The 15,788-nt window shown below is 35.2% G+C and overlaps 1 protein-coding gene across 27 annotated transcripts in view; it reads left to right on the plus strand.

Moving 5' to 3' along the window:
* WDR7 (WD repeat domain 7) overlaps positions 1 to 15,788 on the plus strand; it is a 355,616-nt gene that overhangs the window by 72,141 nt on the left and 267,687 nt on the right. For all 27 annotated transcript variants that reach the window (XM_001488090.5, XM_070275718.1, XM_070275720.1 and 24 more), the window contains 2 exons: positions 2,176 to 2,371; positions 11,056 to 11,270. In XM_001488090.5, the coding sequence (XP_001488140.1) occupies positions 2,176 to 2,371; positions 11,056 to 11,270 (411 nt within the window). The remainder of the gene's footprint in view (positions 1 to 2,175; positions 2,372 to 11,055; positions 11,271 to 15,788) is intronic.

Below are 15,788 nucleotides of genomic sequence, written 5' to 3' on the forward strand. Positions count from 1 at the left end.
GACCACTTTTTGGCAGATTGGTGTTGCAAAATAGAAAATAGTAGTTAACCATTAGTGTGGCAATTATCCCTTTTTTTGTAGATTGAATGATGGATATGTTTCATAAATACAAAGTCAGTACTAATGATAATCTGTAGAAATACAAAGCATCCGTGGTATTAAACTATTATCTTCAGTTGGTGATGTATGTGTCATGAAACTCATTAATATTTTATGTAGTGTGAAATAACTGAAAATAAAGGCATCATGGTGTATATTTTTACCTTGTTTTATTCTAACGTTGCTTATATTTGAAGGTTTTCTTTTTCTAGTTTGCCACTTTATTTTGATTTATTGCTTAATTGTAAAGCTAATTTTTGTGTGCCATAGTCAACTATCATTCAGTCCTTAATATGTCTTTTAAAAGAAAGAAGTCATCTTTCGTGGTTCAGTTGAACGCTTATCAGGGAACATGAAATAAGTAAGCTTAACAAATGCTTATTTAAGAAAATTCTACATGTTTTAATAAAAGTTTACAACACGATCTTTCTGAACTTAGTTTTCTTAACTTTTAAAATTAGTAACCACCTGCTATGTTGATTGTCATGTTCAAATCATTATAAAACAAAAAATACAAATAAAGCTAACAGAATAAAGATGAAAACACCTGAATTAAAGAAAAAGGTAAATAGTTAAATCTTACTATCTTTGTTTTATTAATGTTCTGCTTCATTAAAAATTGATTTTAGGTTGTTTACAAAAATAAACATTATTCAGTAGGATAAAAATAAGGCTAAATCTTGGTGAAGAAAAAATCAGAGAAGAAAGTAGATGAGACCACTGAGAGTCAACATTCAGGAATGTAGGCCCAAGATCTTACACTGTTGTGCGTAGAAAATTCAGTCCTGGGTTTCTGATTAGCCAAAACAGAAAAGGAGGCAGTTATAGCAGCTTTCCCCAAAGTGTGTTCCTCACAATCTAGGTTTTATAAGATTACAGTGGTCAAAGTTTAGACTTAGAGATGAGCGATGCTGTATCCCCCTTGTGGATATAATTATATTCACATCAGCATGTTAAAGGTTCTTGGAAGTTTGTGTATAAAAACATCAACTGTAACTTGTGTTTCCCATGCACATTTGGCCACTGCCTCCGTTTTGTTTTCATCTGATACCTGTTAACATATCTCGTTCAGTGACATATTGTTCTTTTGCTAAAAACAGTGTATTTGCCTAGGAGAAGCCTAGGAGGGTGAGGTTTGGATCCCCTTGGATCCCTTAGAAGGGATAGTGTATATGTAGTGCAGTGGGCCTCATCCTCAATGGATAGCCACAGTATGTATAATAGATTTTCAGATGGCTGTTTTCATATAGTTTCGCCTTAGTATGAACTGAAAGCATAATCTACTAATTCACCAAAAAGTTGTTAAAGCTTATTAATTGTCTTACAGAAATTTGAAGACTTTAATTTCTAATTTTCTACGTTGTTGTGGATTCAGTTCTCTATTGCTAGTGAAAATCTTTACCATATTTGATTGTTTGTGTTCTGTCTTGTTCTAAAAAGGAATTGAAGGGCAAAAACTAGAGATGAGCAGAAAATACATAGCAGAATGTTTAATTGGCTGTTGTGTGTGTGTTGAGGTGGTGCACCTGCTGACATTGTAGACAGAAACTGTGAAGCACATCTACACATAATACAAAATGTCTGTGGCTCTAAAGAAATTATTGTGCTAGAGGGACCATGAGGGTATTGTTTTTGAGCAAAGGAGCAGGGAAAAGCATGGGTCTAAATGAGAGTCACAAACAGAAAGAAACACGCCAGAAAGCAGCTCTGGCAGCTAACAAAGGCACGTTCACACTGTGGAAAGAGCACACATAATAACAGATCAATTTTTTCTAGCTTTGCCTGCTCATATCTAGTAATCATTTTAGTAAGGTCATCTTCAAATTTGAACAGCACATTTTTCAAGGCATCTTTTCCATCTTTAAGCTAGGCTTAATTTTCCTTTTAAGTATTGTGGTAATTGAACTGGGCATTTTATGTGTAATATAAAGGGACACATTTTTTGACATAACCTACTAGTGGTTGATTTTCAGCAGTAGTGAATGTATAATTAATTTTGGTTTCAGTTATTGAGGACAGGATCTGTTTTATTGTGAATTTAATCTGAATATAATTAAGGTTTATTCTTCTTTTCAGGCGAGAGTGCAGCACTGCATCTGCTCTGTAGCCAGTGACCACTCAGTAGGACTCCTAAGTTTGCGTGAGAAAAAATGCATTATGCTAGCATCTCGTCATCTTTTCCCTATTCAAGTAATCAAGTGGAGGCCTTCTGATGATTACCTAGTGGTGGGATGTTCAGATGGCTCTGTGTACGTTTGGCAAATGGATACTGGTAAGAGCAAATGTTAAAAGAGAGAGACTAGAAAATTAAATCGTGTATGTGATTCGTAGAAATTAAGAATCTTATATATGAGGGAAAAAGCCCTGAAATGTAAAAAGATTGCTGCTTTTATTTCTGATCACTGCTTTTTCCAAGTGTCCTCATCATTGTCAACAAAGAATATTTAAATATGCTATTTGCTGTACTATGCCAAATACTTGTAGACTAGTTCACTGATCTTTAAGGGAATGTAATTGAAGATAATATACAGATTAGGACAGACATGCAGACAACAGACAAAAAATAAGTGCTTTCTGTATAATTCATGAGGTAAATTGTGAGCAAGATTAAGGAACCATTTTTGTCTCAAGTTCAGAAACAGTGGAAAAAGATGAGATACTCTTTTATTTGAATAGCAGAAAAGCAATATGGAGCAGTTAATTGTAGGAGATAATTGAAGTGAACGTTTTAAGTTCTAGAGAGAACATTTAAAATTTCAAGTTTCAGAAATTTTATGTGTGGGGTATAATATAGAACAAGTAATGCTTAACTTAAAATTACAGAAGATGATGTATAATGTTTATACAAAGAATCTTCTGGTTTTCCCTGGGAAATCTTTAAGTATGTAACTAAATGTTTATTTGTTTAAGCTTTTTAAAATACATTTTATTCTACTTTTACTATCTTAAGTCATCATTTATCAGTGATTCAAACTTTTTACATTCTTAGTTGTACTATAGTTCTACTAATTTTTTTCCTTTTCTCCATCTTTTTTGGTTTGTTTTAAATAATCCTTTTTGAAATCAGACTATCTACATATTTCTGTTTGCACTGTGGTACAAATTCTTCTAGGTCTTTTTGGAACAAGTAGCCATAATCTTCAGTGATCTTTTGTTGATAGTCCTTGTTTTAGCTGGTAGTATTCAGGCAGTCTTCACAAGGGGAAGCGTGCTTAAAGAGTGTCACACTTCTTTGCTTTTGCATTTCACTTTTCTTTTTCTTGTCTGATTGTAAAAAAGGGTTATATACTTTTTGTTAAATTTTAAAAGCACAAAAGTATTAGATGGGAAGAAAGATCAACTCAAATTTCATTGCTCAGGTTTAAATACTAACATTTTGGCACATTTCTTTCCAGTCTTGTTTCTGTGCATTTTTAAAACCAGAACTACTGTCATACTACTTATCTAATTTTGTATCTTACTTTTGTGTCCCTTTTTGTTATATCCTGTCTGCTGAGCAGCACTGTTTTCATGTTTGCCGCTCTGGTCCACCCCACAAGCTAAATATGCAAAGTTTGTCTTGGGCTCTGGAATCAGACTGCTTGCTTTGAATTTAGATCAACCATTTGCTAGCACTGTGATCTACGGCAAGTCACCGGACTTTTGCCCCTCAGTTTACTCATTTGTAAAATGAAGATGATAATATTTTCTATTTTATAGTGTTTCTGGGAGAATAAAATGATGTAATATTTACCTGGAGTGTAGTGGACATAATGTAAGTGTGTATATGTGTATGTTTGTGTACTTGAAGTTTGTGTTTACAGGCATGTGTATATATTTCCTATTATTATTATTTAACAGATGTGCTGCTTAACTTGTACTTTGTTAAACTTGGGAATATGACCTTACTTACATTTAGAAATGTTTTCTTTGAGAATTAGTTTGAAAGAAAGTTCTTATAGCAATGATAATCATAAAACACTGTTGTTAAATACTACAAATATTAAATTAACAATTGATATATATAAATGCAAAAGTATGGTAAACTTGTCTAGGACTTTTAAAAATTAAATTAGTATGGTAAAGGAAGAGAGTATCATTTTCCTGAATTTTTCAGATACTTAAATATATGATATTTGAATACTGCAGATGCTTTAAATGTAAAGAATGTGAAATTCTTTACAAATGAGACCTTACTGAAAGACAAAGTAACTACTAGTAATTTCCCTAGAAGGGAATGATAAATAGCTCCTAACTATGCTGTGCTGGAGGATGTTATTCTTATAACCAGTTTAGTATAATTAAGCCCGTTTTAAATTAAACACAATAGATAATATTGGAATTTCCCAATTATCTTCTGACCTTTAGGGGGATTTGGGTAAACAGCCAATATGGCATTCTTAAATCATTCTTAAATAATAAAGATAGAGGGGCTGGCCCCGTGGCGGAGTGGTTAAGTTCGCGCGCTTCGCTGCAGGCGGCCCAGTGTTTCGTTAGTTCGAATCCTGGGCGCGGACATGGCACTGCTCATCAGACCACGCTGAGACAGCGTCCCACATGCCACAACTAGAAGAACTCACAACGAAGAATACACAACTATGTACCGGGGGGCTTTGGGGAGAAAAAGGAAAAAATAAAATCTTAAAAAAAAAAAAATAATAATAATAATAAAGATAGAGAAGCAGAATTTATTTTGGATCTCAGCCCTAACAGGAGGTATACGTTCTTTTTTCCTCCTTGCTGTTCAGGCTTTAGCTAGTGATATAAAGGTCCCTTGGGAATCAGTAAGGCACATCCTGAAGGTATTGACATTATTTATTTATTAAATTTATTTATTTATTAAATAAATAAAAAATGAAGCTAAATAAATCAGATTCAGCCAAGGTTTGATGTATGAAATGTATTTAAACTTTGAGGAGATACTTTATCCCTCGTCTTAATGTTTTTGGAATGTATTTTTACAGATCAAGCCATATTGCACTGAAACTGCTTATGCTTATTGTGCAGTTTTTTGTGTTTGCTATTTTGAATTATACTGATGGTTCTAGCTTAAAAACACTTAAAAATGTCTTTCCTTTATACTTTTTTACAGTATTTTCTGTTAGTTGTTTTTCTCTTCAAATGGATGGTTTTTATTTTCAGTGTTTATTTCCTAATGAAATGAAATTGAAGTTAGTAATATAAAATTTAATTAGGTGCAGAATCTTTTGTTTTTTTATTGTGTCATCTTTATTATACACAATAACAATTGATAGTGATGTGGAGGCTGTGGAATTATTCTTTCACATCTCTGGATAGTTAGAAAATTAGTCCCACAACTAGCAACAGGATTTGGCCACGTGAACCTCTTGACACCTACTTAGGACCTCACTAAAGGTGGGCCACTGCCCTAGATGGTGGTTGCTTCTACATGGAGCTGTTTATCTGCTTCAGGGATCAACTTCCTCATTCTTCAAGTTTGATGTTCCCAGTAAGCATGCAGTGTCGCTCCCACGGGCCTTTGACAAGGTCAAAATCCTGTCTATTTGGGCAACAGTTGCATGCCTTAAATAATGACTGATGTTACAAGATGTTCTTCTTATCTAACCCATCACCAAGGCTAAACAATATTCTCTTATGCCCATTTTTGTCTTTGCTACGTAACAAAAGTGATTTTCACATCTTATACCTATTCCTATAGGGACAGTGATTAGATGTTCTTGTACAAATGCAAGCACCAATAGTACTTACCAAATATTACTAGAAATTAGTGTACAAGTGTTGTCAATTTACTTTGTTCTCTGGTTTTTTTGATTTATGTTCTGCCCTTCCAAGTTTTCTGAAATATTCTTGTTTTTGCATTTACTTCATGAAATATGCACTTGTCATTTTTTTAAAAACTTATCTAATAAAATATAGCAGAGAATTATGACTATTGTATATTTATGTCTATTGAAAAATGTATAGATAACATGGATAACCAGAGACATAAGTGAGTCAGAGAATCAGATTTTTCATACAAGTAAAGCCTTAGTGTGTGTGTGTTATTCTTGTTTTAGACTAATTCTTAAAAATACTTTCCTGCTTTTATTTTGATTTATTTAAATTGATGGTTTTGTCTTATTGAAATTACCAAAAAGAATCAGAAGGTGGTACTTCAGTCCAGTATTTTGTTATTAGTAGAAATGGTTAGTAGGAGGTATTTTCTTCACATATTTGACCCTTATCTGCAATATTTAATATAGTAGAGATTTGACTTTACATTTCCGTTTCACAGTGTATGGCTCTACATCATCAGTTCTTCAATATCTTTTACATTTGTGTTTTTCCTTCAATTACAAAAAAATGCTATAGGACAGGCAAAGACACAAAGGATGAAATAGTTAAGAAAAATAGTACTTTTCTAAAATCTTGGTAAAACCAAATATAATCAGATTCTTTCTTCCCTTTGCATGGTTCACCCTGGAATTTTGAAGGGAGAGGTTGTTAGAGTGGAAATATGGCTATCTTTATTGCCTTCTCTCCCATGAGCCCTTTGTGCAATTAATTACTAAATTCTTCCCCTTAGGTACCTCTCTACTCCCTTTTTTCTTTCCAGTGTACCATTCTAACCTGGGCTATATTTTTTCACGTCTAGTCTATCTTTATTGGTTTCCCTGTCTTCTATTTCTACCTTGTAATCCATCCTATACTCTGCTGGCAAATGAATCTTAGGACATAAAACAACACTTGGTTTATGCCACTGTCTTATGAAAAAAACAAATGGTTTAGTTCATATAGCTGTTAAGACAAAGTCCTCCAGTGTGGTACCCTCCTACCTTTGTCTGTATCTCCTGCTATCCTTTTACACAGACGAGTTGCTCGTGTAAAGAATGATTCCAGTCAAAAATAATTGGGTCACCCTCTACCACTTTTTGTCTTCTGTATCATCCATATTCTTGCTCATGGTTTTCATTCATTTAGAACATATTTTATTTCTATTTGCTTATTTGTTTAAACAGTCTCTTGTCTTTTAAGGAAATTTGAATAATAAAAACAAAATCTTACATATTTACCTTTTCTGTTGCTGTTCATTGCTTTGTGTAGATCCACATTTCCATCTGCAATGATTTTCCTTTTGCTTAATATTTAATAGTTCTTGTAACTCAGGTCTATGTGTAATGAATTCTTTCAGCTTCTCTATGTCTGAAAAACTCTGTATTGCACCTTCATTTTTAAGATTTTTTTTCTGGGTATAGAATCCCGGGTTGACAGCTGTGTTGTTTTTTCTTTTCTTTTTTTTCCATTCAGTACTCCACTGTCTTCTTGCTTGCGTTATTTCCAGTGAGAAATCTGCTGTCACTCTTATCTTTATTCCTCTCTATATGCTGTCTTTTTTTCTAACTACTTTAAAATTTTTCTCTTTAATATTAGTTTTGAGCAATTTGATTATTGTTTTCTTCATATTTCTTGTACTTCAAGTTTGTTGTACTTCTTGGATCTGTGGATTTATAGTTTTCAACAAATTTGGAAGCTTTTGGCCATTGTTTATTCAAATGTTTTTGATCCTCCTCATTCTTGACTCTCTTTGAAGACTTTAGTTATATGTCTATTAGCCTGCTTGAATTTGCCTACAGCTCATGGACTATCTTTTCACTTTTAAAATTATTTATCTGTTTCATTTTATATAATTTCTATTCTGTCTTCAGGTTTACTAATCTTTTCTTCTACAATGTCTAATCTGCCATTATTCCAATCTAGTGTATTTTTCATCTCAGACATTGTAGTTTTCATCTCTAAAAGTTTAATTTTGGTCTTTTGGTATCTTCCATGTCTCTCTATTCAAACCTTTTGAACATCTGGAATACAATTATAATTACTTTTAATGCCCTTCTCTGCTAATTTTAAAAAATCTATGTCAGTTCTGGGTTGGTTTTTATTGATTTGAATTTTTTCCTCATTATAAATCATATTTTCCTGGTTTTTTTGCAGAATAGCCCGATGGTGGTTCAAGGATGGAAGCAGGGAGATTAGTTTGTATGCCATTCCCTCAAGGCAATAAAGGATGGTGGATTATTAGAGCATAGTGGTAGCAGTGGAGCTGGTGAGAAGTTGGTTGAATTCTGGGTATATTTTGAAGGTAGAGCCTACAGGATTTGCTGATAGTTGGATGAGGGTTATAAAAGAATGAGATGGGTCAAAGATGACTCCAAGGTTTTGATCATAAGCAACTGGAAGGATGGAATTCATTTTGAGATATTCAGAAGACAGTGGGAAGAGTAATTTTGGGAAGATCAAGAATTCAATTTTTGATGTACTAAGTTGAATTGAATATTACACATTCAAGTAGAGATGTTGATTAGTAACTTGTATATATGAGTCTGAAGTTCAAGGTGGGGGAAGTCAGAGTGGGTGATGTAAATTTGGGAATTCTGAGCATACAGAAGATATTTAAAGTCATAGCACTGAATGTGTCACCAGTCCAAGAATGCAGGTAGATAATGATTGGGGCACTCCAGGGTTTAGATGTATTTCTGTGATTTGGAGAAACCAGCAAAGGAGGCTAAAATGGACCTGTCAGGGAGAAGAAGAAATTAAAGAATGTGATTGCCTGGAAGCCAAGCGAAAAAATGTGTTTGAAGGAGTAGAGAGGAAGAAAGGTCAAGTAGTACTGATAGTAAATGATAGTAAAATGAGGACTAAGAACTGACTGTTGGATTTAGCAACATAGACAATACTGTGTATGTTTGTGGGGTGAACTCTGAGTAAGTTCAAAGGAAAATGGGAGGAGAAAAATTTGGAGGTAGCAAATATAGACAGCTCTTTAGAGGACAATTACAAAAAATGGGATACCAGCTAGGGAGAGATACTGTGTCAACTGTGTTTTTTTTAACAGGTGAAATAATTGTATGTTTATGTGCAGATAAGGATGATCTTATGCTAATGGGAATGATCTAGTAGATAGGGAAAATTGATGAACAGAAAGGGGAGAATTGCTGAAATGATGTCCTTGGGCAGACAGTAGAGGGATGGGTTTAAGCTACAAGTGTGTTTTGCAGGAGCCTGGATAGTTCATTCATAATTACAGAGTAAAGTGAGTGGAGATGTGGTGGTGGGAGCTTGTGGAACTTCTTTTCTAATTGCTTCTTTCTAAATAAAATAGGAAACAAAACTTTTCACCCAGATGAGGGCAGGAAATGGAGTGTTGGAGATTGGTTGTAGAGAGAAGGTGTGAAAAATTAACTGGGAGAGTAGGAAAATGAAATGTCTGTGGAAATGTGGTCTCTACTAAGGGCCCACTTGAGATCAGTGGTCATGAATTTTAAGTGGATCTGTCAGTATGTTTGTCATTCATGTCCATTCTCACTGTACAGGTGCAGAGTGGGTGGAGGGTAAGATTCAACCAGGGTTAGAGTTTGCTCAGCTAGTATGAGGAGGTGAGATGAGGACAAAGCTGTGGTTATGAAGATGGATGATGAAATTTTAGTTTAGTAAGGAGAGACATGAGGACATGGGGAAATGAGAGAGAGTGCAAGGGTGATAGGTTAGTGAATTGTTGGAGTCAGTACTGAACAAGGAATTATTGGAGTCAGAAGGATTGAAGAGAGGAATGGAAGCTGCTGTCAGAGTAGAATATTTGAAATTGGGATCATATTGGGATTTCAGCTGTTGTTATTGAGAAGACCATTGGCTTAGGTCAAGTATAGGACAAAATTTATTTGAGTAGAGGAGCTCAAAGAATCAAGAGATCTGGATATGTGAAAGAATCATATGTGCTGGTGATTTTCAAACATTTTTGAACTTCTAAGTCCCATTAGAGTATACACACTCTTCTTGTCATACATGTACAAAAAAATTCCTTCTTTTGCTTTGCCTTCCAAAATATATTGGCCAATACTCAGTGAATTGATTAGTAAAACACTGATTTATGTTAATACTGAAATCACCAGAAATTATTCCAGGAGTACTGTTGGAAAGAGGACAGTAAGTCAGGAGGTAAGCTGTTTAAGGAATGAGGGGCAAACTTGAATGGCTTGTATATAACCATTCAACATTGGGAAGAAAATGTGTGTTTGGATGTTTGGGCACTGGCTCAGAAACAGCAAAAATTTTATATGTTGTTGACATTTAAGTTTTTGGTGTTTTCTGTGGTTATTTTTCAAAATTGACTTGTCCTCTTTTAGAATGACTCTGGAAGAATGCCCAGTGAATCAAAATAAACTTCATCATAATTTCATTGTCATTATTATAATCTTCAAAAAATTATGTACTAATCCTTACAATGAGACCCTTCTCTACTGATGTGATGCTGGGTACTGTGTGAAACAAAGTATACAGAAAGGCCGTCCGCTTTCCAGGAAGGAGTTCGCGCTCTAACTTAGACGAGAAATGTGTAGATGGAGATAAATGAAAAGAATGGCCAAGTGAAGAAGCTTTGAAGTGGTTACAAGTGGATGTAGTAGTATTTTCACAAACACGCAGGGAAACATTTGATTGGGTGTTAAGACTAATAGGAAATCTGCAGATAGAATGAGAAGTTATCATTTTTTTCCCTGTTTTATGGCAGTTTCTTAGAGGAAGAGAAGCTTCAGGAATTATTCAAGAAGAAAAAATTAGAAAAATAGCAAAACTTAGGTTTTTTTTGTTTAAGATTGGTATACGACTTAGAGGAAGGTAAAGTCATAGAAACATGTTTGTAATAGAGTAATAGTGTGGAGTGATCAAGGAGACTATCTTGAAAGTAGAAAGAAAGTGGAAAAGCCTGGGGGAAGTTGTTGAAATCTTGGCTCTGAACTAGACTTCATTGGGAGGTTGTGGTAGGGGCCTTACGGGAGAGGAAGTAATTAAGGTAATGCTACATGGAAGATCAGTAGAGCAAGGAAGCGTAAGAGAATGTTTCTGGGAAGTGCTGATAAGACATATTCCTACATAAAAAATGTCCATGCGTTTTCTTTTCGTAAAAAACTGTTTAAAATTGCATAGCCTTGTGTAACAGTTGTGAATCTGTACGTCTTCCAGGTGCGTTGGATCGTTGTGTGATGGGGATAACAGCAGTAGAGATTCTGAACGCTTGTGACGAAGCCGTTCCCGCTGCAGTTGATTCACTTAGTCATCCAGCAGTCAACCTAAAACAAGCTATGACAAGACGTAGTCTTGCTGCCCTTAAAAATATGGCCCATCATAAGCTGCAAACCCTTGCAACTAACCTTTTGGCTTCTGAGGCGTCTGACAAAGTAAGTTTTGCACATGGCCTCATGTGTGTGGTCCCCATTCAACTTCATTTAATGACATAGTTTTTACTGTGTCTTAGGGAATAATTTTTGGGAGATGACACTGGTAAAAATAAGGTTTTGATTTTTATTTAGGTTTATCCAACATAGTTTTAGAGTATTTCAAGTGTTTGCCATTTTGAAAAAGTAAATTGTTACCATTCAAAATATTTAAAAATGATTTTACTGAATTAAGTGGCATCAATTTCTGAAATTAGAGCAAACATTTTACATGTAATCTGTCTTTTTGATTTTCTGACAGTCTTCCTGTTGAAAGATTGGAGCTAATATCTCCAGGAGAAAAAAACAATTTAGGTACAATTAAGATGTTTGTAATTATGGCTTAGCATTTGTTTTTAAGTAGGTTCTGATTTTGGTAAGGTTAGGCCATTTTAAGGATTTAAGAAAATGTTTGAGAATAGGTATGGTGAAGTTGTACAAGTGCTGGTATTTTTCTGGGAGACCCAAGGTCAATCTCACTTTCCCTACTGACACTTAAAATCAAGGCATCAGTTACTTCTTCAGTTAACAGAAGATTATCCTACTGAAAGAAGAACAAACAATCTCAATTCATTGATTGGTTACTTGTCTTTAGTTTTGTAGAGTCTACCCAGTATTTGGTTTGTGGTATTTGTATTCTGTGGTACTGTTAGAACTAGTTTGTCTTGGTTAAGGGATAAATGAAACCTAGAGACAATCCCAGTATTTCATCTGAGTCACTACTTAAAATTCCTAGTTCTGTCTAAGTAGTCATTAGAATTATTAGTAGCTAACACGAATACTTTTATTTTCATTCTCTCTTATTCCTGATTCTTTTTTTTTTGGTGAGGAAGATTCTCTCCGAACTAACATCTGTTGCCAGTTTTCCTGTTTTTTTTTTGCTTGAGGAAGATTAGCCCTGAGCTAACATCTGTACCATGTCCCACATATTTTGTATGTGGGATGCCTCCACAGTATGGCTGATGCGTGGAGTAGGTCCGTGCCCAGATCTGAACCTGTGAACCCTGGCCACTGAATCGGAACGTGTGAAACTATAACCACTCGTCCATGGGTCTGGCCCCTGATTCTTTTTGTTTTTAATGGTTAGACATGTGAATAAATAATGAAGAGGTTGAAAGGCTCATCTATAAACTTAAAACTTTGCCCATGAATTAGTGAGTGCTAATGACATATGAAACACTGTAAGTCAGTTCCACTGACCCATATCCTCTAGCAGTTGACAGTAATATTTGATCATTCTGTCTTTCCCAAGATATAAATGTTTTATTAGCTTTGTTATATTGTGTGTTTCATAGATTAGAATTGTGAAATCCTTTTGTGTTTTTTTTCATGCTTTCTGTCCCATGCTCTAAAGTTTGAATAGAAATCAGGCTTAAATGCATTTGCCATGCCTGTAATTTCCTTTAAGAGGTCATGTAGCTGTCCCTAGGAATTCACTGTTCATAGCACATTGTCTGATGTTCTATATAATTTTAATTTTGAGCAAATTTATAAAACAATATATTCAAGGGCAAGCATGCAAGCATGTTTGTTATGTAATTTCCAAATATATTCTTTTTCTTGTTGGTATCTCCCAGATGTGAAAATTTGGAAAAATACTTATAAAACTGGAAAATTAAAGAAAAATAAGTGGTACAGTAAACATTTATGAATGGCTTTTGTAAGTGGTCATGGTCCATTATGTGATTTTTACAATCTTGTTTGTCCCTGTTTTAATAGCGCATTTTATAGTGCAATTAGTGATAAAAGCACCAGATATCAGAGACACTACACTTATGTATTGTAAAATATATTGCTTGTGAACCTCCTCAGTCTTGTAGCAGTGGTAATTGTCGCCTGGCCTACAAGGAAAACAATTACAGAAGGGGGGAAAAGGCTTAGGAAGCTGAGGCTGCAGGAGGATAATCACTTTATGAAAAATGTATGTTGGCTGGACCATTAGGGATTTCTCTAACTATTTTCTCATGTTGAATTTGAGGCTCCTTCTGAGGGGAATATTTAAAGAGCTGTCCTCTGGATGGCTTTCTAACCTCAGGAGAAATAAAACCCACCCAAAGTTTAAAAAAAAACAAAACGTAACCAAGAGCCTCTCAGTGGTGCAGGATTTACTCTAGGATATTGCATCTAATTTTTTCCGTGAGTCTCTCAATGGAAAGTAAAATCTCTATGGGAATACTTTATAGAAAGAATCCTGCTTTTTCCTTGTTAGAATAGTGTTAGCATTTGGGCTATTTGGAAGTAAGAAATATTTAAATTGCTAATTATGTTAATTATACCAGACATATACAGCCTTGTAAACAATGATGAAGAATTTACTGTTCTGTGATTTTTTTCCCCCACTGGTAGGTCAAGAGGATATTAAGTAGAATTATCCCATGTTACTGCATTGAATCTTTGCAAGATATGTGTATTTGAACCCCTGTGTATTTCTCCTATGACATGTATCTTATATTTTCCCTTATATTATAATAACATGCATACTTATCTGATTCCCCCTACTGAAATCCAGTCTTCTTGCAGGCAGCAATTATGACTTATTTACCTCTGTGTTTTCCCCATGACACCTTGTAGCAGTTATGCAATAAATATTTGTTGAATTGGAAGATGTGTAACAGAAAGTGCTGATAGCCTCTGTTTCAACCTCTTTGAATGTCTTCTCCATTTCCTCACAGTTGATTGTCTTGACTTGACAATCAAATCTAGCCGTGTTCATGAGCCTTTAGATGTGGAGAGTTTATTAATAACTTTTGCCTTCTGTTCAATTTTGCATTCTCCCCTTTGGTTTTGGTGAGCTAGGTTGTCTGTGCCTAACTCATCCTCCTTCCTTGCCATCTCCATATTGTCAGTGTTCCAGCACATCCTGGGATTATCTCAACTTACACCCTCTCCTTTACTCCTGTTCCCTTGGCTCTAGACCAGGGTTGTTCAGCCTCAGCAGTGTTGACATTTGGGACTGGATAATTCTTTGTGAGAGGCTGTCCTGCATATTGTAGAATGTTGAGAAGCATTTTTCCTCTACCCATCATATGCCAGTTGCACCCCGATCTCCCCAGTCATGGCAATCAAAAATGTTTTCAGACGCCACCAGATGCCCCATGGGGGACAAAATTACTTGTAGTTTAAAACCACTGCTTTGGAGAAAAAAGGTTGAGGAATAGTAGGAATCCTCCATCCTGCCTTTCTTTTCCCCTCCCCACCCTTGCTTCCTTAATCTCTTTCCTCTTTGAGAATAGTGAAGCCATCCCAACCCTTATCTCCTCTGTCCTCAGAGGCAGAATTAGTTCTTACATTCTCTTTGTGCTCACCACTTCCTGTTCAGACCTTTCCTCAGACAATTCTCTTTATATGGGCTATTTCTTTTTTTCTTTATGTCTATCTTTCCAATTAGATTTTGAGCTTCTTGAGGACAGGAGCTGAGTTTCTCATCTTTTTATTTCCAGTGCTTAATGTAGTATGTGAAGCATAGTAAGTACCCAAGAAATTTGGTGTGAAGTTAATTTGGAGGTGTAGATTAGAATCATGTCGTGGAATCGACTTGAATGCAAAGCTGAGGACTTAACTCAATGGTTAGCAACATGGTATTGAATAGTCTTAAAAGGAGATTCTTGTTTGTCTAAGGAATATTTTGTCATGTCTGACGTTTGTATGCAGGACACAAATATTGATAGGAGAAATGAATCGTGAGGCAACTGGGATGATATAATGAGAGGTAATGAGGACTGGAATAGGAATAGGCAGTAGAAATGTGGAAGAGGGGAAGGCTTGTAAGCTATTGTGTAGATTGAATAAATACGACTTCAGAAATGAGCAAGGGAAGTATTGAGACGTACAAGACAATTTCAGAGATCTAAGCCTGGTCGAAGGGAGAATGGCAGAGCTGTTAACAGAAATGGACAACTCGTGGGAATAGGCTTTGAGGTGGATGGTAGTAGGAGACATTTGCCTCTTCTGTGTAGTATTGGGAGATAGGGTGTGTACAGCAGGGAGAACAAGAAATCTCTAAGTGACATAATGGTGAGATAGAGTAAGGAAGGAATTTTCTTTTTTTTTCCTAAATAAATGCTAGAGTGCATTGCTTGAATTAGACTGCACTTCACATTTTGGGGTGCCTGCTATCATTAGATTATTCCAGATATGCCATCTTCCTTAATTCTTACTGCAAATAAGTGAGTTAGTTGTTATTGTCCTCAAATTTGCAAATGTTGAACCTAAAAGACAGTTGTTTAGAACAGGGACTGGCAAACTTCTTCTGTAAAGGGCTAGATAATAAAAATGTTAGACTTTGCAGAACATGCAGTCTCTGTCATAATGGCTGAACTGTGCCATTATAGTGGGAAAGCAGCCATAGACAATATGTAAACGAATGAATGTGACTGATTGCCAATAAAATTTTATTTTCAAAAATAGGTGCTGGGCTAGATTTGGCCCATGTGTCGTAGTGCTGACCCCTGCATCAGAACATGGCATTATTAATACTAAGGT

Source organism: Equus caballus, chromosome 8 (assembly GCF_041296265.1).
Source record: "Equus caballus isolate H_3958 breed thoroughbred chromosome 8, TB-T2T, whole genome shotgun sequence".
Classification (NCBI taxonomy): Eukaryota; Metazoa; Chordata; class Mammalia; order Perissodactyla; family Equidae; genus Equus; species Equus caballus.